Source organism: Nilaparvata lugens, chromosome 1, assembly GCF_014356525.2.
Source record: "Nilaparvata lugens isolate BPH chromosome 1, ASM1435652v1, whole genome shotgun sequence".
NCBI classification, from domain to species: domain Eukaryota; kingdom Metazoa; phylum Arthropoda; class Insecta; order Hemiptera; family Delphacidae; genus Nilaparvata; species Nilaparvata lugens.
This window is the reverse complement of record NC_052504.1, coordinates 89,800,380-89,825,043: the sequence shown is the minus strand read 5'-3', so window position 1 is coordinate 89,825,043 and position 24,664 is coordinate 89,800,380. Positions and strand designations below refer to the sequence as shown.

The following is a 24,664-nucleotide window of genomic DNA, read 5'->3' as shown; positions in this document are numbered from 1 at the left end:
TGGGTTGAAAGTAGATGATATTGATCAAATTAGGATTTCAGGCTATTCCAATTAGTTTTTCGTACAACATCGCTTATTGTACTACGCTCATAGAAGCGGCGGTATGTGCATGTAGGCCTACACCAACAATGCTAAATATATTGAGAATCATCACGAGTTTAGATTTTGTATAGAAAATTGCTGTCGAAGTGGATTTAGAGGTAACAGAAATTTGATAATTGACAATAGATTTGTACCTGTATGTTTTTATTGTACCTGTATGTCAACGTCTTCCAGAAACAAATTAATATTTTTAGAAGTTCAATGAAACATGTTTCCTCTACTGATGTTTTCAGTGAAATTGATTTAGAGGTAACAGGTTTAAATTTAAAAATTAACAATAGACTTGGATAGTTTTTATTTTAGGCTATGTCAACCGTTTACCAAAAACAAATGAATATTTTTAGAAGTTCTTTAGCTCAATGAAACATGTTTTCCTTACTGATGTTTTTTAGAGGTAACAGGTTTAAATTTAGAAATTAACAATAGACTTGAATAGTATTTATTGTAGACTATGTCAACCGTCATCCAAAAACAAATGAATATTTTTAGAAGTTCTTTAGCTCAATGAAACATGTTCTCGTTACTGATGTTTTCTATGGTTGTATCCACTTTCAAAAAAGGGTAGATTCGTAGCTAAAGGATACCAATTACTTTTTATTCCAATTAAAATACAAAACAGACTACACAACAAATAAATATTATGTCTAGAAGTCTTCAAGCCCAAAGAAACATGTTTAGCTCACTGATGTTTGTGAGGGTGGCGACCGCTTTTAAAAAGGGGCGGGAATGATTTGCACCATGTCATAAGACCCGCTGCCGCAAAGGTTGCAGTCGAAAGATTGATAGCTGGTGAGCTCCCAAGAATAGTATATAGGTTATAGTGTATATACTATCCTTGGTTAGCTCCTAGAGGAGGTCCAGGGGGTGGAACGGCGGGGCTTTCGGACCCTATGACCGCCGACGAGCGGCGTTTCAAAGCGCGTCGGCTGCTTTACGATCTGTCAGGGGTCAGAAGTCACAAGTCGGCTTCTCTTCAGCATCCCTTTGCCACTATCTGACACCTACCAACTGTTCTTTACCGCACACTTCACAGGGGAACAAATTTTGGCGATTTTTTACGAAACCGCCTACTCGGGGTTGATGTTTTACTTGTGTGTGAAAATTCACTGAAAAGTTTTTCTGAATATTGGTGTCTTTGGTATCCAACCCTTGATGATTCAATAATCCACGCGACTGTATTGAGACTCATTTTTAAACTGTCTTTCATATGTAAATATATTTTGGGATATAATAGAATCTATTTATTTATCTATCTCACTTTGGATGAGATTTGGGTGAAGTTTCACTGAGTTTTTGAATGCAGTCTTAGTATAAGATGAAGGTCAATTATCATAATTTTAATGGTTGAATTTTATAGAAACCTCCTTCGTGATTGAAATGAAATAGGTTCTTTGTTGAATAAAATGTTGAACCTTGAAATACCCAATATTGTAATAGACGTCGCTCATTGGAATATGTCATAGATGTAGCTTTATGGATGCTTGTCATTGCTTTATGTGATGAAGTATTGTCAATTCCTTTTTGGTTAATTGTGAATTGAAAAACTCTGTCTAGATTTAAAATTATTCGGGGATAACGTATATAGTATACGATCGAGTAATTATTATGTTGAAATATTTTAAAATGCATTCTTCAAACCAAATGGGCTACGAATAATATTATAAATCCACATACGGAAATTACTGAGATATTGCAATTATTCAAATGCTAATGAATGATTAATTATTATTAACCAAAAATCCAAATTGAATGCTTTAATTCACCCCGAAGACTTCTGCTTCTTCAAATTTTGACAACAGGGTGAACAGCTAGATGGAAATTCGATGAGCGCTACTATAATTTTTTTTGAATAGTAGGGCTCATCGAATTTCCATCTAGCTGTTTACCCTGTTGTCAATATTTGCAGAAACAGAAGTCTTCGGGGTGAATTACAGCATTTAATTTGGATTTTCGTTTAATAATGATTGATATTATAAATCTTTGAAGAAGAATATTTCCATTTATATCACTATTATAATATAACTGTTTTCTATTTCAATTTAATATAATGCTCATTCAACTGGAATTTTTTCATGAAAGAAAAAGTGTTTGCAAATGTTCTAATTTCAATCAAGCTGATATTGGATTTTTACTTGCACAAAGTAATGGATTTAGTAAGGTTTATAGGTTGGATTAGATTTCTCTAACAGCTCACTGGCAATACAAATACCGATAATATCAAATCAACACAGTAAAGAGACTGCAAGCTACTGCTATTAATATATAGAAGGATAGGATTTTTAAGACCTATAAAACCCTTAACTGACTTCGCTTCTGAATTATTCTTATGCATACAATAAGAGAAAAAATGTTTCCATGATTTCCTTGTACAGAGAGTCATTTACCAGCAACCCTGTTCATTTCTAATCAATTTTTATTACTCATTAAGTCCAATAATGTTCTCCTCCCGGAATGACGTTTCCCTGTGAGCCTCTATCTCTTGCATGTTCAATAATATTATGTTTCCAGTTTTTAAGCTCATTAATTGATTGAAATAGGATAAAAATATTTTTTCAACTTACGGGGAGTTATTCACAGTCATTCCGTGTGTTCTCAAATATTAAAACTATTAATTTCACAATAAAAACCAGGAAATTCACCTTTAAAAAGTACACAAGACTGCAAGAATATGAGTTAATTTAATTGCAATTGAGATTGATCACATTGTACGGTAGTAGCCTTCTAGCCTATAAATCGATTAAAGTTATGGAAGAGAATAACTCGTTCAACTCCAAATATCCTCTAGCAGAACTTTCAAGTCTGAAGCATAAGATCAGTTTGAATTATTTTAATTAGTTTCAATTATAATTAATTTCATGAAGTTTTTATTCCTGAAAGCATCACAAGATACTTTGGGAGTATCAACATAGTGAGTGAGACTACAGGTTCAAACAAAAACTATTCCTCCATTCTTATAATAAATTCAGTCTTGAAATTGAATACTCGATCTCGTATTTTGAGAATATTAACCAAAAATAGGGTTATTGTTATTCATATTCATGTGAAACACAGAGTGATTTCATCTAGAACTGAATTTTCAAAAGTCAGGTTTGATTGGTGAATTACGAGTAATTATTGGCCGGAGTTTGGACTCCCGATCTTTTTCGTCTCAGAAATAAATATTCTGACAATAATAATTATTATTATTAAACGAAAATCCTAATTTAATTCACCCCGAAGACTTCTGCTACTGCAAATATTGACAACAGGATAAACAGCTAGATGGAAATTTGATGAGCACTACTATTCAAAAATTATTTGTCAGCTCGGGAGTCGAACCCAGTACCTCCTAATTGCCGGTAAGGAATGCTTACCCTTACACCAAACTGCAATAATAATATTGCAATATCTCAGTAATTTCCATCTGTATTCCGACAATAATTGGGATGAAGAAGAGATATCACTCCAACTTCTAAAATCATCATGGAAACATCAAGAAAACAATTTATTGCTAGATTAAAACGATTCAAAAAAATAAGAGAATTCAAAGATTTATTGTTTTTTAACATAGAGCCAGTACGAGTAATGAAATAAAAACATACTTATATAGTCTAATTCTACAGTTTTATTTGGTACAGGACCAGTGTTTCGTGACCACACAGGCCACATTTTCAAGCTGAATACGCGTAAGTTCAGTACACTAACACAGAGTGTGAGAGATTTTCAGTAACTGGGGTTTTCTTATCCACATTAAAATTTAGAATGAGATAAGATAAAATAAGATAAGATATTCATTGACAACTGTTACTAGGCTCTTGCCTATGGTAACATTTACAAAAATTGACATAATAAAATTAAATTAAACTTAAGAAATAAATAATTATTTTCAGTTCCGCATTAGTATTAATAATTACAAATATTGAAGAAAATAATATTGTACATATTGAGCCATCAACAATGTTGAGAATGCATTGTATTACATTGAGAAAGAGCAAATTGAAACCGATTTACAGGAAATGCATACTAGAAGAAGGGAGGGAGGAGAGCAGGAAAGGTGGCAGACATTCTATCTTTGATGATCGGTTTTTGGGGTTTGTGTGTGTGAGTGTATTAGTATGTGTGTGTGTTGGTAAAAACTACTGTCTGGGTGGCGTTGTGTGAAACATGTAATTAGTTGGTAATTAGTAAAGGTGGAATAGGATGGACCGTTCGACATTCGAGTCTACTCCAGTACAGTCTCTTCCCTCATAAAATTTACTTTTCAACCTAATAGGATTACAAGTTTTTAATTTTGATTCACTTTCCAATACAGTATACTGATATTCTTAAAAGATCGATTAATGACCGATATTATCATAAACAATATCACAATTATTTGTTGAAACAATAAGTTTATATACTAGAAAAATCTTTCAGTTTTTTCAGTAAGGGGATAACTTGAGGTTCCTCCTAGCCAGCTGGCCGTCTAGGTCTATTTCATTTCTTTTCAGAACACCGATTTTACATCCGGTGTGTGTTCTCAGATTAAGAACGTAAATCAATTAACTCTTCTTCAATTAACGACTCCCCTGGTGATCTGGAAGCTCCTATGAAGGAGATCAATCACCGCACGCTATAACAGTCAAGCTGTAATAGTGATCAAGTTTCATAGTTTGTGATGAAACACCTCAAGTTCTAGGTCATTGGTTAAAAGATGTATTCAGTTATATACGGTATGTAGGTTTTATTTGTAGAGTTGGATGCAAACTGAACTGAATATGAAGTAGATGCAGCTTGACGCAACTGTTGAACAAAAAATCAATCTACAGATGGAAATAAATTGAATAAGTTTGATTTCGTTTCCCGGGCTGACAAATAATTTTTGTATAGTAGCGCTCATCGAATTACCATCTAGCTGTTTACCCTGTTGTCAATATTTGCAGTAACAGAAGTCTTCGGGGTGATTTACAACATTTAATTGGGATTCTCATTTGATAATAATTTAAAAATCGATCAACTGTTACTCATATTTTAAATATATCATGGATGATTGAAAAATTATGAAAGCACTCGAACATTTTTTATCCACATTCTGTTGAAGAGAACGCTTCAACAAAATTAACAGGTTTCGGATAATTACAGCGATACGATTTGATGCAATAACATGAAGAAGCAGTCTAAAGAAGAATAAAGTTGTTGAGATCATCGACAACAAACTAGAGAAAAATGGGAAGCCTCGACTTATATGCTTAGAAATCGATTTCCCTTACAGTCAAATGTTGATAGGAACATTGACACTTTGCATTTCAGCTCTTGAGGCTGTTGCAAAATTTCTTGTCAACTATTCGTTGGGATACCTTTAGCTGCTAAAAAACTCTTCTATTTCGTATTTTAGTGAATGTTTTGAGGAGTTCAGGAATCATTTAGGATAGATAGATTTCAATAAGTAGCAATATCATATAAGAAAATGGCTTGAAAGCCGAAACTAGTTGCTGTGTTTGATATGAGTGTTAATATAAAAAGTTTTAATAAAGGGTACTGTGAAATTATTTCTTTATTAATTAAGAAATATTAAATTCGAATAAAATGCTTTGTCCGAATAGTTTCAATTGGGTTACTGTACCCAGGTTAGCTTCCTGCTCATAGTCTGGTCATCTTGAAATATGTCTGTCTAGGTGTCAAGAATGAAGAGATGTCACTTGCGTTCAGGTGACAGAGTTTATTTAGTGAGCGACAAGACACAATTTTGGAAATTGTCCATGAAGCCGTTTAAAAAATAGTTGGCAGCTTTTGTCACATGTGCGTTTAGAAAAAAAGACTTCGACTCTCCAACTCTCCTATGTGTCAGTCTGTCAAGTTTAGAGACTACTTAAAAATCACTTAGCATAGAATTTGGTCAATCGGGAAGTCTTTGAGAAAGGCATTTTACTACAATATCTAAACACTACTAGTCTACAATCTGAATATCTAAATCTAATTAGTTCAAGAATTTTTGCGTCAAATGTTTCAAATTACACACAATAACTACGCTTCATGCTCAATTCTAAATGTGAGTTGATTATGAATTTCCAGGTTTTGAATACAGTACTCCTCTTTTTGTTCAATACAGCACGAGTGCAACACGTACGTCATTAAGTTCACTAAATACTCAAGTTTTGTTCCTAAAATTTTGACACATTAAGAAGCTGAAAGGATCAAGCTACCAAACACTCAAGAAATATGGATAAACAGCTTCATATAATTTTTTTCGCTGAGGATGATGTTCACATCTCTAGGCTTGTGCGAAGGTAATGAGACGGATGATTATGAGTGATGAGCTCCATGGTCATGAGCTAATCCGCCAATTGTCTTACTGTTTCTCAAACTGGCAGCAACTGTGTTGCAATGTTCTCAAACATTGTGTAAAACATTTCTCTCAAACATTAATGTAATTTGCCTGTGTCTAACTTTCTAGAAATGAAAATTTGGAACCAAGAAACTCATATTAAGGATGGAGTTTCATTGGATAATGAGATTCAGCTCAAATGCAATCCAAACAATGAACAGAAAAAGAAGTTTTATTGAAATCCGAAATCATAGATCACCTAGCAAATGCTATCTATCGGTGAAACTGAGAACTATTGAACGAATTAACTTTGTACTGCTCGCTTGTGATTGGCTAGAGGCGTGACAGGGAGAAAGTTGAGCTAAGTCAGACGACCAATCGTATTGCGAGAACATTTCGATGGCGTTTTCGCGGTATTCGGATGGGATGGGGTATATTCAACGGTTTCTACCTTTTTCCCAGATTCTCCTTTTTGATGGGTTCTAGTCTTTTTCCCCAAGAGAAAATTGAAAACTCTTCAAAGTGTCTAGAAAAGTCAAATCTTGGATTAGTCGCTCAAATTCCAAATTTATGATTCTGTAGTTTTGAATACAAATGGTTACCAAACTCATAAAACTATTGATAATTTCTCCCCCCAAGTTGGCCCATCTGTCTCTCGGCTACTCTCATCATTTGAATTTATGATTTCCGAGACAATCAAGAATTTGTCATTAGAGAATGAAATTTTGGTTAGGATTACCCCAGTAGAGTAGAAAACAGGTTCCGTAGAGAATCAATCTGCAGTAAAGAAACAGTAGCCTACTTGAAGAAAATTGAACTCATGTAATAAAACCTATTTCTATTGATTGTTCCACGCAAAACATAAGTTCGTTCTTCTGGCTTGTTCTTGAACAAAATTGCAATAAATACCGATGTAACCTCTCAATAAATCCTCTACTTCAAGAAGTTTTTGAAGACGGTTCACCAACCATGAACATTTCATGCGGTCAAATGACTCAACGACCAATTTCTGATTGATATCTTTCCATCCTCATAATTGAAAACTGAAGGCAAACGGATAGTTATTTGTATATCTAGAGTGGAAAGTGCTGGTTTTTCTCCCTGAGGGAAAAGTTTGAAGCCCGAGGCGAAGCCGAGGGCAACATTTCCCTGTTTTTCTCCACCTACATTCTTATAAAAACTGCAAATAAAATTATTTTTTAAAAACGTACGTGACCAAACAATGTGTTACAACATAATCTAAAAAGTAAACAGAAACAGCTGGCTTGTAATCACAGTTCTCCACCGACAGTGCTTTCTGTCGGCAAAAGTTGTGACAACAATGGACGCCACAACTACAGCTATGATGAAGTTCCCGTTCCAAATTTGATTAGTTAATAAGGAATATTGGTTGGCTGGTATTTTGAATAGCATGGTATATAAAACAATATTTATACATTTTTTTAGTATAGTGATATGAAGTTTGTAATAATTTTAGCATACAAACATATATTTCATATGTTGATCAAATCTGGTTGAGGTATTGAATTTAGTTGGCTCAATGACTGACTACTCTGAGCTTAGACCTTCTTACCTATTACAATGTAAGTTTTTAAAATAGAGATGCTTCCCATGTTATTCAAATGGAGTCACTTTTCCTCCCTAGGATGTTTTCCTGTTTTTTACTACCGAGAGTGAAAAAGTTACACTTTAGTATTATGTTTCAGGGAGTAAAGTAAGTACTTTAGACAGTAGGTGGAGGAAAAGAATAGGCCTATTACTTATACTTTGTTATTATCACTTTGTTGCTGGATCTCTGCTGATCCCCATATTTCACAGGTGCGAACGAAAGAGCGCAATGAAGGTGAAATTCCCTAGACACCGTCAGCAAGAGGTCAATTTAGAAAGATGAGGGTCACTTGTCTGGCCACCCAATGTGAGTGACGCAGAGGTCGCAACAATCTCATCTCACTTCTCGCTTTCACAAAGATGCCGCTGTAACGACCCCTACCCCCACCCATACCTATGGTCAACCTCGGACTCCTTCTTTTGAGATGTTGCTGTCAATGAGGCGTACAGTCGACCTATTACCGATCGCTGAAAGTGTCTGTTGACCAGTTGGCAATACCTAGATTTCACCGAACGCGTGGGAAATTTTTGTCGTTTGTTACACAGAAAGATGAGGGTGTTACCATTTTGATATGAATTCAATTTGTTTTGAATTTTTATGAGATTTCAAAACTGTAGCTTGATTTTGCTTAAACTGTAGCTTAAGAAGTGATTTGTGAGGAATAGGCTTACACTGTGAAATATTTGATATAGGCCCTATATCATCTTCAATCATTGAAGATGTCGATAACGTCGATGTCAAGTAATGTCGATAATTCAATACAGCATAATGTTTTGGGGGAGTGGAAAAAATAATCTTAATTCTGTCTTTAAAAAGCAAAAAAAAAAAGCCCTCAGAATTGTCGACAACTTGAAGCCTTATGAATCTTGTAAAAAATCTTTCAGAAAACTCAAAATTCTAACAGTTCCTGCATTGTACTTCCTCGAAATGCAACTATGGCAAAGAAAAACCAGAAGATATTGAGAGAGAGTCATATCCATCATAGTTACAATACTAGAAACCAGATACGGTAGTTCATCTTCAGTATTCAGTAACACAGAACAGCAAGCTTAGAGAAAGTGCCACATTATAGCGGATTTAGCTTATAACGCTCTTCCTACTGAAATAAAATGTATTGAAAACTCAAAAAGGTTCAAGAATGCAATAAAAGCTGAATTGATCGATGCATCTCCGTACAGTTTAGAGGAAAGCTTCAACTGTTGGCGCGTGTAATCATTTTTCTGCAAGCATATTTTAAACTCCTTTGTATGTTCTGATTTTCTTCTTTTTTCTCTTTTATAATTACTTTTTTGAGTACTTGTACTCAATACTTTTGACGTGTCATACACTACCAAGCTTTGCTTGATTCTGTAGTGTTATATGACGAAAATTGAACTAAACTATTGAAAAGTACTATTTTCTCTAACATAATTAATTCTGTTATTATTGATGAATGAGATTATCGTGCCCTTACAAATTCTCAAAAATACTGGATGAATTATGTTTTGGTAACCTTTGGTTGATTCATACAACTCAGATCAATTCAACCACCGTGAGATGACGTCATTGCATTACAGATTCAATCATTGGTTCTAAAAGCATTACTTTTATTAGATGACGTGCTCAATTTTACGGCGGTTAAAAAAGATTGGACTTTTTTGCAACTGGCCGCAAAAACTTTTTAAAATGGATCGATAGTGTTTCCCATATAGTTACTGATGAAGTTTTCAATAAGTTGTTGATATCTTCATTTGAAAAAAAATTTCAACCTCAGTAGCTCTAAAGTACCTTGGTAGAGAATCAATCGAGAAATAGAATATGATCAGCCAAGAATACACTTTGGAAGTACAGAAGATTATCTTTATAGGCTGTTATCAAGAGTATAAGCTATTGTTAGCTTCATATATGATATCAATATTATTACTATTCTCTATTCTTACATTAAGTACTATCATCAAAATGATAGGGAGAAATACAATAAGGTGACTTTATGATATTCCTATCCCGAATAAATTTAGATAAGGTTACTTATAAGGTTACTTAACGGGTGACTTTGAAGTTCTAGCTCTATAGTTTTATATAGTCTTGTAGTTCTTCACTTCACACAATTTACAGTACAGAAATATTTTCAGAAAGCAGATTTTTACCATTCATACTCAAACGTTTCATTCTTGAAACCCACGCTTCAAACTTTTACTACCTGTACTTGTCAGTCTATAGTATCCTCTATCCAGATACTCGAAAACTGGAGCAACGGCAAGTCCAAGTGTTTAATGTCATTCATTGCACAAAATGAAGGTAGTTTGGTAGTCGGCAGCATCCTGATGTTTGCTTAGCCCTTGTCACTCAAACTCGTTCAAGTTTTCTTTCATCTTTTTACCGATTTCAAACGCTTGTCAACAAAAATACTCCCTTCCGCTACTATTTAAATGTGCAGACGGTGAAGATCTCATTAACAAACTTAAAAAAAATTGAGAATCACCACAGAGCTGTAGTAAAGTCTAGTCTTACTTTCAAAATCAATTCTCAATTTCATTCATCACAGTATGCAACTTATTCATCAATTTACATGGAATCTCTTCTTAGTCTAAAAACGTATATATTCGTGGCTACTTTATTTTTTATTTGCAAAATAGAACCATAGTACTCTTTTTTAAAACTTTTTCAATATAAAATAACAAATTGAAAAACAACCAGTTTCGGATGCTCACTCCATGCACACTTGAAAATGGAGAAAGCATCCGAATCAGGTTGTTTTTTAATTTATTTTACATTAAAACTTTTCAAAAGGATACTACAGTATATAGTATTACTGTTCTTAGTCATATTAACCAAAGGCTCTTAATCCATCACTGATTATCAGATTTGATTTGTGCTTATCAACAAACTCAGTTTTGTAATAATTAGGTATTTATGTGGCTCTCTTGTGAGGACTTTTCTTTTGTTCCATGCATTTTTCAGGCTGCGGGAAGTACAGAACATTAATTTATCGTTATTAGGTTTCATGAAAATAAATATGATTATTAATAAATTGACTATTTAATGATTGTGAATAATAATTGATTATTCTTAATTAACTCACCATCACTGATTTTCTTGTCCTGACTTGGTTCCTCGCCTCTTAGTAGCCGTGAGATCGCACTTACAGAAGGAGCACTACCTCTATCACAGAGGCCCTCTTTGATCAATCTGTAATCATACAAAAAATGATTAGAAATCAAGGAATATGGACAGTTTTGAATATTGTTCAATTCAATAAAGTCTGATCTCACCAGGTGTCAAATCCACAGAAAACAATCAGGAAAATTCAACAATTAAGGGAGTTACATCATCCAGAAATATATGTTGAAAATAATCATGAGGAATCGCAGGTGAGATTCAAAAAATAACGTTGAATAATTAGGCTTCGATTGAGACGATATCAAAACATAGATAAAAAAGTTATATTTTCAGTTGTGTCGCTTATCAAAGATTTTATATTTATTTATTTTATAGTTCAGGCTACAATCATATAACTTTGAGACAGACCAAAATAGTTTCTATTCTAACTCACATAGCAGTTCAAATGCAGCTGATGTCGGTTTATCCACAGACAAAATAAGTAATAAAATTAATATTAATTTACTTTCTCAATGGTTTATCCCACCAGGAAAGCAATAACCTCTCTAACGAGGAAAATTCAGAATAAGTTACTTTCCAGACACATTGCTCAATGCTCTCAATTATGTTATCTCGAGCTACTTTATGTCATTTGCAATACCATATCAAAACATTTTCAATGCGAAAATTGAGGAATAATAGCATGAACGATACCATACATCAAACCATTTCTCATTAAATGATTACAGAATAGAAATTATTAAAATGATTAAAGAATAATATTGCATGAATGATATCGTATATCAAAACTTTATTCATTTAATGATAAAAGAATAGTTGAACAACTAACAAGAATTAGGAGGATTTTATTTAGAATGATTAAGATTCACAGAACATTAAAGAGGTTATTAATACGCACATTTCCTCTCATTCAATAAGCAAAGAACAAGGGTACGCAATTTTACACTCATTCAATGAGCGAAGAACACGATTAGGCCTACTCTATTATTGATATCATGTTCATGCAGTGTGTAATAATGTGTTCATGTGTTCAGCATTGATAATAATAATTATACCAAATGTTCATTATTGCTTAAGAAGTACTCATTAATAGGTAATGTTTGTGTGTAAATATTGTTTATGAGAGAAGGTAGTAGCTGAAAGAAGATTTATGGATTATTGTATGAGTTCACTGAGTAATAGGCCTAACAGAAAGATAATTATTTGCTACATGATATTAGCAATCAACTAATTGTGCCAGAGATGCAGACGAAGAGATACGACAGAGTCTGATTTAATGTTTTATGGAGATTAGAAGGTAGGCCTATTGGTGGTAGCAATGAGAGGGAGTAAGAAAGGAAATTGACGGTTGTCTGCGATCTCAGGGTCGTCGGAAGACAGTAGATCATTTTTTCATGTGCAGCGCAAATCGGTCTCATGCGAGTCCATTTCACATCAAAGGAGGCAGCAGAATGAAAAAGAAAGAGAGAAACAAAACCTTTTCCACTCAGGTGTTGAGCTCTGGTGGTGAAGGAGGCACACTCAAGAAAATGATTTTCATTTACCATGACACTTCTTCTTTGGCCACTGGTGATCCCCATGGATGGTGGGGGGAGGGGGAGACTTAATGGACCAGAACGGGTCTGGCGGATCGGCTCTCTCTCGTAAAATAAATTCCTGCTGGTCGAGGAACAAAAACAGCTGCTACCATCCGGCCTCGATCGCTCTCTCTGTCACACTGCACCGACATCAGAGACAATGAGTGAGTACAGAGCATGTAGAACTCGGCTAGATTATTTTCGTTTTGCAACTTTACTACGTTTGCAACTTTAAAAGTACTACTATTTTGAGAGTGATCGCTTGCCAGGATGGTTTCTTGTTGAAGAACTCAAAATACTACTGATATTAGTATTTGCCGATGTTGTTTGCATGATGGAATACATCAATAAATTATTGAAATTTGAACATATTGAGACAAGTACGTTTGCAACTTTAAAAGTACTACTATTTTGAGAGTGATCGCTTGCCAGGATGGTTTCATGTTGAAAACTCAAAATACTACTGATATTAGTATTTGCCGAAGTTGTTTTACATGATGGAATACATCAATTATTGAAATTTGAGCAGATTTAGATGTGTATTGCAAAGTGCATTTGAAAAACCACTACAACTGGCGTTGAAAAATAAGGAGTAGCTCAATTCATGAGGATAATTAGGAATGAAATGCATTGAAGTTGAGTAATAACTTAAATTCCCTTTTGAAATAATGCACAATGCCATTCAAAGACAGAATCACATTTGAGATAAAGAATCTCATTCTGTCTCCGTTCATAATCTTCATTTGTCCCGTTCTTGGAATCCATTTTCCAATGGTTATCCCACCTCGAGAGACATAATATTATATTTATCTTTCTAAAAAGAAAGCCTTTTTCCCCACAGAAAAAGCGTCACGAGTTGAATTTATTCAATCAAGCTATTTCATTAGAGTTATCAATAGTTTGTATATCCTTAGATTAATAAATAGATAACTCCTCCAAATCTCAACAACAATTTCGACTTTCGTTTAATCTCCTCTATTCTTCAAGCTTCCACGAGCTTTCAGGAACAATCCTATCATTGATTTCTGTATAGCCATAGAATGACACCAAAATCTTCTTCTCTCATGAAACAAACTTGGAAACACTTCAAATTTTATAAAAATTGTACACGTGGAATTCTAACCTTATCTTGGACTTTGTTACCTATAAATTTGGAAGAAAAATAGCACAAGGACTACCTTATTATTTTATCTTCCAATGTTATTACATTAGTTTCATTTGCATTGTGAATAAATAAATGAATAAATAAATAAATAAGTCTGAACTGTCCCCCAATTCTTCTTCCTCAATCAACAATTTGACATGAATCATGAATGGCAAAACCGGAAGGTTTTCACTTCTCCTTCGAAGTACTTCGTTGACATCAAAATTGAAAGAAATCTGCGATTGAATATAACCACAATATTATCTATGTAGACTCTAGCGTCCAATATTTCAGACAATTTCAATCATTATTGAACTTTATATATATGATAGATATAATATAAATGTCGTAATATATCTATGTAGACACCTAGCGTTCAATATTTCAGACAATTTCAGTCATTATTGAAACTTTCATAGATGGTTCGGTCACTGGGAAAAGCTTGAGATCGCAGCAGCCTTTTGGGGTCAAAGCATTGTCTCAACTACTTAGAATGAAGAAGTCAACCTGCAATAGTATCTCCAATACCTCCAATAGTATGGCAGCCGTCTAATTTTTCAAACTATGTACTCAAAGACAATGAAAAACGTCTCATCCAAAGCACTTCATTGTCAACAAGTTTTGAATATTGAAGAACAATACCATGAAACCATCTAATATTTTAGACAGTAACGTCGCCAACGCCTTTACCCAACAAGCCGACAGATTGCAATTGAGAGTCGAGAGCGGTCTCATTTCTCAAACTTTTCAGTCACCACTTGAGGAGAAGCCGACTCGAGATGAGGAGAAGGAGAAGTAGAATTGTCTCAGGCTAATTCATCCATAAAGTTGGCCACAACAGTCGCCTTTTTGTGGCTGCTATTGCCGCGAGAGAGTAACTCGGTGGCTGACTAATAGATCAGAGGCGGGAAGGAAACACCGCTCCAAGCGACTGCTCTAGTGGGCGACACTCTTCCTTTTATTCCCAACTCTCTCTCACTCTCTCCTCTCATAATTCCCATCATACTCTCTCACTCTTGCCTGAGGCGGTGGCTGTCAGCGCCGATTGGTCACGGTTGCCGCCCCCTTCCCACTTCTTCCATAACCCCCCACCCCCTACATCAGTCAATCACTTTATTTCTCGGCCGTTTTTGTCAAACGCTGTTATTTGTCCCAACCGCAGCACAACGTCGTCTATTTATAAATATTGAAACTTCCTACACCGCGCCGTTTGTGCGGCGGTAGTGGCTATAGAGAAAGGATCGTGTTGTGCAAAAAATTGATGTGGGGAAAATTTTGTGTATGGGAATCGGCCGGGCGTGCTGTGACATAATGTGAATTGAGAATCGAACAGCCAGAAACATACTTCCATAGAGTAAAACAATCCAATAGAAGATTTCTCTGATACTACTGAAACTGGGAAATTGAAGAGCTTCTAAATTGTTGACCGAGCGAAGTGAGGTCTAAGATTCAAGTCGACGGTTTGGCATTTCTTTTAATGTTCATATGTTGCGCATTTACGGCGAAACGCGATAATAGATTTTGATGAAATTTGACAGGTATGTTCCTTTTTTAATTGCGCGTCGACTTATATACAAAGTTTTTGGAAATTTTGCATTTCAAGGATAATATAAAAGGAAAAAGGAGCCTCCTTCATACGCCAATATTAGAGTGAAAATCTGACTATAGAATTATTCATCATAAATCAGCTGTTCAGTGGACTATAATACTACCCGTTCAAAAACATCGAACATCTTGAAAATGTATCTTTCCATCAACGTTATTAGAAAGTTGACTATAATACTACCCATTCAAAAACATCGAACATCTTGAAAATGTATCTTTCCATCAACGTTGTAGACAGTTGCAGCCAGACCTGATAACAGCGCTCACACTCACATTCCGGTACTATAGGACAGAAAGCTCTATGTTTATTTAGGATTTTTTCTAGACATTTTAAATTGATGAATTATTTATTAATTTTTGAGAAAACATAACAACAGGTCAATGTAACTTACTGAGCGCGAGGTCTATTGTTCAAAGAGCTACTAGTATAAGAATCACATGTATTACAGCCCACCTCTTCTGGAGACAATCTCATTCTTCATACCATAGAGAAAAGAATACATTAATCTCTGAAGAGCAATATAATTTAATCTCTGCTCATACTCATCTCATCCTCATTGCATTATCATTCCTCACATTATCTCAAGAGGGTTGTTGCACCTGGATACATACCTTGAAGATGGGTATCAGATTCTTGTTTCTGTAGAAGAGGACTAATTATTATTAAGGTGTTCATCGTCAAAATTGCAAATCCTCAAACTCTGTGCCTCCACTTGGGCATTTTCTCTACATCTCTCAACTTGGTTAACTTCTCGAGAGGTGCGTACAGACTTATACGCCACGAACACGCGCAGTTCAATTTTCATTGGGTGATGTTTAGGCCTATTTAATCTGTATCCTACTGTTTCATTACAAATACATATATATTTAGCTGATCAAAAACGGAGTGCCATAATTGACAAGTCTGTACGCACCTTTAAATCTACATCTCTTAACTTGCATCTCCTAACATGTAATTACAAAAGAGCAAAGTAAGCTTCTTGATTGAACCCAAATACAATTCATCTGAATTGATAATTGATAGAGGAATCCGACACGAAAAGTAGAGACAGATAAAACAGGGGGGATAGTTTCAATGGTAGCAGTTCTCTACTCCTCTTTCACCTAGATTTTGTAAAAGGGGAGACTGCTACAAAGACAACAGCGAAGAAGGTAAAAAGTGAATACAAACTGACAATATTTTGTCTTCTCGGTCTCAAAATTATTGTATAGTTTTTTCAAAGTTTGGAATTTTCTAATTAATTGTGATTGATTTGATTCAATTTCAAATGATTGTTGTGTGTTTTGAATTGTGAATTGAGTGTGTAATTAATGAATGTTAAGTGACACATAACCTAGCTACATATTTGGACTGTTGTATAAATTAGAATTGGAACCGTTTTGGGCTTATAAGCCTGTGGTCTTTTTCTGTAAGTTGTGTCATTTTAAATGATTAAATAATAATAATAATAATATTTAACAATTGACTGAAGATATCACACATGACGACAAAGTTCTTCGCATTTATTTGTAGGATAATAGAAATACAGTATTTGAAACGTAATGAAGTGACAACACATTTATAAATGTTGGCTCTTGGCTGAAGATAATACACATTACAACTAAATTGTATACATTTATGTGTATAGGACAACAGAACCATTTTGGAATTGAATATGAACTGACAACAAATAAAAGTTGGCTGAAGTTAATACCATGAAGTAAATACAATTCATTAAACAAAGTAGATTGTTTTGTCTATGATAATAGACATTTCGACAAAGAAAGTTTTAGGCATTCATGTGTAGAATAATAGAAATATCTTTGTAGAGGAGCTGAATGAATGTCTGAAGAGAAGAGAAAGCGCCTAGTTGATGGTTTCAGTGACAAGTGCCCGGGACAAGTTCAGGGTCAAGTGCCCTTTTGGGCTGTCGGTCAGCTGTAAATCATTTTGGGAGCCCATCGGCTGGAACCGACAGGTCATCTTGCCCACTGCACTGGGAGCTCAGGCCTCAAGACTTCTTCCTAACCTTATCTAAATTGAAAACTTATGCAGATCAATTTGATAGAGAATTGCTTGCAGGATTTTAAATTGTTTGTGAGTATTGTTGGAATGTACTGGTAAGTTGCTCATCCTATGATATTCTGTGGATAAGTTGCACAGATTTGATAGCGGTGTTGATTGTTCTAATAATTGACGTTAGCCTATTGTCTGTGATGGTATGGCGATTTTGTTCCCAGTTCGTCTGTTGGAGACTTGGAGTAGCACTATAACAAACTCTATGTGTAGAGTATTGAAAATTATATTACAAACTAGACGTCAGGCTCGCTTCGCTCGCCATATCCATCTAGCCAGGGGGCTCCTCCCCCTGGACCCCCGACTGGATCGTCCAAAAATGAGATCAGCGAACTCGCTTCGCTCGCCTGCATTTTTCATTCGAGCATGCTTCATTCCATCAGAAAGTCAAAGTACTTCCTGGCTCGATTCATTCAATCACCGATTAATTTCAATTATTTAGTGCAGGGTGGAAAACTTCGTTAGGATATTATGAGAATTACAACGCAAAAAACTGCTAATTGTGGGCGTATCTTTGGCGTTATTTCAAATTCCTTCTGAAACAACATTATTACACCCTATCTTATCTTCTGTACCAGATTTGAACAATTCATGTTCATTTGTTCACGATAAATCTGAGAAAAAAACGCTGGAAAAACGCTAATTTTGCGCGTATCTTTGACATTATTGCAAATTCCTTCTAACACAACATTATTACACCCCAGCTGAGCTTCTGTACTGAATTTGAACATTTTCTGTTCATTTGTTCTCGAGAAAATGTTGGAAAAACGCAGATTTTGGGCGTATCTTTGGAAATTTTTCCAAATCCGTTCTTAGTGGCTTCTAAAGGGCCAACTGAGCATACCTACCAAATTTGAACGTTTTTGGTCCGGTAGAGTTTTAGTTCTGCGAGTGAGTGAGTCAGTGAGTAAGTGAGTGCCATTTCGCTTTTGTATATAAAATATAAGATAATAATGAAAAAAAAATTGATTTTGTATTATAGTGGTTGTGATTGATTATATTGTATTGATTTTGACAATACTATTTTCGAAACAGGATCAATATAATTATGACTTCCTATACTACGTTTCTACCTGGAGAAGTAAAGATAATTCGATACTCATCTACTCTGGTCTTTTTTCAGTTCGTATTGAATGAATTTCCATTACTTATTCTATTCTTGGAGATTGGAGTGAATGATTGTGGTGTGAATTCGATTTTCAACCAAATTAATTAGATAATATTAATCACATCAATTATAACCATCAAACTCATTTCTACTGATAACTAGTTTAGTTTCTCCTATTCAATTACATTGACGGAAGTAATTGATTGATAGAATAGCAATTATACACATATGAAATTAACGATTCTGACTTCTCACTAATTCAATTTTCTCGTACAGTAAATAGTATTGATGCTATTTTTAAAAACAGAGTATATTCAATTTGATTACTGCTACCGCTTTCATTAGAGAATCCGACTTGAGAGATTTCGTCAGCGCCACGTACAAAACAGAAACAGTTCGTGCATAGCAACAGTGCACTTGTTGAATTCTAATGCTGGTTTCTCATTAGAAGTGCTCGATTTGCAAAGTTCATTATTTATTTAATTCTCCCAGGAGCGGGAGCCACCAAGCGGGACTATCATGTATGCTAATACACGCCGATAAAGTATTCTGCCTTCAAAACATTTAATTTAAATCCAATTAGAGATTTCATTCCCCCCAGCCGGTAATTGTTGGTTAGGACAGTCCGGTTGCTATAGCTAACGCGTTTGATTAATTTTTATGGCTACCGAGCCAACCCCCAGTATTATTAGGTAATAAGAACGAACTGACCATTAAAATTGTTCCTCCTATACACCTTTGTATTTGGCGTTATTATTGCTGTTATGGATCCAGCCAGGCGCAGAACAGTAGGTAGAAAGTTTACTACGACCAGCGGAAGAAGTCTTTTTAATTCACAATGTTAACTCACTCTCCTCCTCACTCCTCCTCCTCCGCTATCATCCGAATCTTGATCTCTTTGAAGAAGCCGCCACGCGGACCGCCGAGTGTGGGTATGATTCATTCTTTCATTCATCCTTGGATTCCCTCCTCCTTATGAGGAATCCTATACTATCATTATTATAACTGGCGTTAGGAGGGCCAATGCGATTCGCTTCTGTTCTACGAGTGCTTCTCGATACGTGTTATCTTAGCTAAGTAGAGACAAGTGCAGTAGATAGAGCTCTGTTAGTGGATACTATTGTTCTGAGAACGATCTATGTAGAAGCAGTGAAATAGTGTCAAAATAGAAGGCTTCATGAATGCTACCAGAATTTCAGGGTTATCATGAATGAATAAATGAAAGATGAAGTAAATATATAAATAGTAAAAATAATATTTTCGAAACCGGATCAATATAGATGACTTCCTATTCTACTTTTCTAACTGAAAAAGTAAAGATAATTCGATACTCATCTACTCTGGTCTATTTTCAGTTCGTATTGAATGAATTTCCATTACTTATTCTATTCTTGGAGATTGGAGTGAATGATTGTGGTTTGAATTCGATTCTCAACCAAATTAATTAGATAATATTGATCACATCAATTATAACCATCAAACTCATTTCTACTGATAACTAGTTTAGTTTTCCCCATTGAATTTCATTGACGGAAGTAATTGATTGATAGAATACCAATTATACAAATATGAAATTAACAATTCTGACTTCTCACTAATTCAATTTTCTCGTACAGTAAATAGTATTGATGCTATTTTTAGAAATAGAGTATATTCAATTTGATAACTGCTACCGCTTTCATTAGAGAATCCGACTTGAGAGACTTCGTTAGCGCTACGTACAACAAAACAGAAACAGATCGTGCATAGCAACAGTGCACTTGTTGAATTCTAATGCTGGTTTCTCATTAGAAGTGCTCGTTTTGCAAAGTTCATTATTTATTTAATTCTTCCAGAAGCGGGAGCCACCAAGCGGGACTATCATGTATGCTAATACACGCCGATAAAGTATTCTGCCTTCAAAACATTTAATTTAAATCCAATTAGAGATTTCATTCCCCCCAGCCGGTAATTGTTGGTTAGGACAGTCCGGTTGCTATAGCTAACGCGTTTGATTAATTTTTATGGCTACCGAGCCAACCCCCAGTATTATTAGGTAATAAGAACGAACTGACCATTAAAATTGTTCCTCCTATACACCTTTGTATTTGGCGTTATTATTGCTGTTATGGATCCAGCCGGGCGCAGAACAGTAGGTAGAAAGTTTACTACGACCAGCGGAAGAAGTCTTTTTAATTCACAATGTTAACTCACACTCCTCCTCACTCCTCCTCACTCCTCCTCCTCCGCTATCATCCGAATCTTGATCTCTTTGAAGAAGCCGCCACGCGGACCGCCGAGTGTGGGTATGATTCATTCTTTCATTCATCCTTGGATTCCCTCCTCCTTATGAGGAATCCTATACTATCATTATTATAACTGGCGTTAGGAGGGCCAATGCGATTCGCTTCTGTTCTACGAGTGCTTCTCGATACGTGTTATCTTAGCTAAGTAGAGACAAGTGCAGTGGATAGAGGTTAGTGGATACTAGTGTTCTGAGAACGATCTATGTAGAAGCAGTGAAATAGTGTCAAAATAGAAGGCTTCATGAATGCTACCAGAATTTCAGGGATTTCATGAATGAATTAACGAAAGATGAAGCAAATCTTGGAGTGGATCAAGTAGTATCGAATAATTGGCTTCCATAAAATCAAAATGCGAAACGAAATATCGTAATTCAAAGTATATATCATCAGATCAAACTCCATTTCTACTCCTAGTAGGTTGCAGGAGTAATTGGCAGGCCATTCACTATCCGATTTATTGTCCAAATTGAGGTCCAACATTCAATGTTGGATCCGACATCAGACCGTGAATTGGGTTGTTGGAATGTTGGAACGAGCTATATCAACTAGGTCTGACATCCAACTGGCCTTTGTTTTTCATTGATTAGAATGAAGTTGGAGATCAAGTCGGAGCGTGAATGGAAGCGTGAATCGAAGCGTGAGTGGTGTAATAATATTAGTCCAACTAGTTGGACTAATAGTTGGATAGTGGATGGTCGGTTTTAATTCTCTTATTTACGATTTATCGATGTGAATAGGTCAGAAATAATGAAATACAAACTGTTTTAAAACGGCAATTACAATATTGGTTTTGATTCGGTAATTCTGAAATTATAAATCTCAAATTATACAAGTGAAACAACCATTTCAAACAACGATCATTAAGGCGTGTAGGCAGCAAGGCTTTCTTATTAAATAAGTTTTAATTTAATCTAATTCAATTCAAAGCTTTAAGTTAAATAATTTTATTTCTATCTGCATCAAGATTTTCAGCTACAAGAAGTTTATCTGATCAATTATCTTTGATCACTGATCTGATGACCGAATCGATCACTCTGGACCACAAGATTGATGTGGGAAAAATTGATAGTGTTCGAATTTTAACACAAAATCAAATAGAATACTATAAATATGTACCCCATGGATGATAAAAACATAATATAAAATGTTATTATAGTACGAGTCTGTTAGATATCAAGAGAAGACAGAATATGTATATAATATTTTCGATAATAATTGTGATATTTGAATCAATGAAGCAACTCACCTCTCGTTGGGCAGGGACAGTCCATTTTCCTGATCCATTTCGGAGAAACCGCTTCTAGAAAAAAGAGAAATAGCGGTGATCCATGAATTGATCAGGAAAATGGACTGTTACAAGAGAAAATACAAGTAACAGGCAGAATCTACTAGAGTGTATTATCTATTATGATGTCATATGCATAGAAGAAGAATACCACAAACATATCACTATAGTAGACAACACATTACAAATATTGAGAATCTTAGCAAAAAGTTGCTTAGCAAATCTTAGCATGCATTGATTGCATTGATAGTCATCTATGAACAGCCCAAATACAAAATTAAGTTATCCATAGTTATTAGAAATATCGGATTTCATGAAGATAAAAGGGAATAAACGTAAATTTGAAACTGAGATTTTCAGTAACAATCATGAATTGTTGTCTAAAATTTTGAAAATAATAAATATAATTAGATTTTGGCTGAACTCACATTGTTTTACGAGTGGATTTCCAAAGCAAACGGCGCTTTGCACTGCACATAGCCAATTGGTCAGTGAACAATTTTTTTATAAAACTGTTGTTTAAACTTGATTGAGTTGATGAATTTCACTAACTTCATGATATTCTCCTTCAACTCATTCTCATTCAGAACTTCTCGATAGAGAGCTGTAGAAACTTTCCTCACAAGTTTTGATCATACAAATTTGCTCCTATTGAGTTTTGATAATATCATGATACAGAAAATTGAGTGTCATGTTTATAATATTGATTATCGTCATCAGCATCACCATGTATCTGGTTATTCAAGCATGTTCTGCAACCATCCTTTCTTTCCTCTGCCTATCAGAGCTTCTATTACCTATTGGTGTGTGCCAATGCATTGAGAGGGAAGTGGTTTTGTGATGTGAGGTGGTTTTAAAAATACTGTAGTATACTAGAAATTGTTGCATACATCTCACATTGTTGTAAAAGAGTCATTATAAGGTTGACGTACAGGTAACATGATTAGATTGTTCAAAAACGATTTCCAAATCGAAAATACATGGAATCGTCACCAAAATGAATCGACTGACTTCCCTTCTTCACTAGTTCGAACTTCTCTACTTCTAACTTCTATACCTCTCTCTCTACCTGTCAAGAGTACTGACTGCACATTCCTTCCCTTTCTATTCATGGAGAAGATGGGTCTATGCCAAACGAAACTATAAATCAATAAAGGGACAAGACATTGAATAGACCCAAAGTATCGACGGAAAACAAAGGAAATATTGTTTCCCCAACATGAAACGCGTTTTTCAATACTACCGACATCCTCTTAGTTTTTGTTGGAGTTTTCAATACGGTAGGCTGACTTGTGCTATTCAACAGATAACGGACATTTGCCCTTGAACACATTTGGCTTGGAAAGTATCTCTATTGTCAGCTCAAAAACCTTCAGCTTTTTGACTTTGTAAACGTTGATTGGTGGAGTGGGAGAATATTTGAAAACGAGCAATCTTTTCCGTATTTTCTAGTTCTAGAAAGAACGCAACTTAATGTCTGTATGATTCTCTTTCTCTCACAACTCACTGGAACTACGAAAAACCGACTTCAGGTAAAATCTAAAAACGAGAAATCAAAGTTATCGACGACCTTTTCTTCGAACTGTAATAGTGTTCGTTGGAGTGATCCGTGGTCTAGTGGATAGAGTGCCTGCGTAGCAGCATAGAGATCCTGGGCTCAAACCCTCTCAATACCAAAAGTTTTTCAACCAGATCACTCCCGTGTTATCGGATGGGCACGTTAAACTGTCGGTCCCGGTTGAAGTATGACAGTTGTAAGGCCCATTGACGGCTTAAATTATATATTCAGACCTTCCCGCAAGGGACTCCCCACCAACAAAAGCCATACGAATTTACTTTTTTTACTAGTGTTCGTTGCTCCCAGAACGCATCCAGTAGCATAAAATTCTAATATCAATGCATTAGTATGTGGAAAAGTGAGTTGGGTATCACTCATTTCACAAGAGAACTTGGAAAAACACATATTATTGGAAATAGCAAGGTTACACTTTTTTTGTCGTATAAGATCATTAGACTAAATAACAAAATTATGTATTATACTGGGTGAGGTATGAGATTTCATTATAGCAGGCTTCAACATCAACCAATTGACAGGACCAATATCCTTTGGTCAATTTAGTTTTGAATTCGGAATTTTCAAGCAATCAGAAGATAGCATAGGCAGAATGATGTTTGATAAATGATGAATGATGTGTGATGGGATTGACTTCAACCTGGTTTCTTGTTTGTGACTGAAATATTACTTCTATTCTCGAAATGAGGTTTTTGCGTTTGAATAATATTTTATTGGTCTCAAATATTCCGCCTTGTATTTGAGAGGTCTCTCTCTCCCATTCACAAAATAGTATAGTGAAAGAAAAGATGTGACATTAACCTTAAGAAAAATGTTAACTAGATTTTTAATGATATTTTTCAGATCCCAAATACTCCTCCCCTCATTTCTCAAAATCCCTTTACCTGTGCGTACTTTGCCGTTCTCTTTCTACATTGTTAGCCAAGACATGACTGCTT

The 24,664-nt window shown here is 35.1% G+C and overlaps 1 protein-coding gene across 4 annotated transcripts in view; it reads right to left on the bottom strand.

The window, feature by feature from the left end:
- The window catches only part of LOC111056270 (protein gooseberry-like), a 53,043-nt gene that overhangs the window by 17,027 nt on the left and 11,352 nt on the right, over nucleotides 1–24,664 (bottom strand). For 2 of the 4 annotated variants that reach the window (XM_039419561.1, XM_039419563.1), the window contains exons 3-4: nucleotides 22,115–22,168; nucleotides 11,056–11,162 (exon numbers count right to left, since the gene is read on the bottom strand). In XM_039419561.1, the coding sequence (XP_039275495.1) occupies nucleotides 11,056–11,162; nucleotides 22,115–22,168 (161 nt within the window). The remainder of the gene's footprint in view (nucleotides 1–11,055; nucleotides 11,163–22,114; nucleotides 22,169–24,664) is intronic. The other 2 variants (XM_039419562.1, XM_039419564.1) reach the window with 1 other exon arrangement.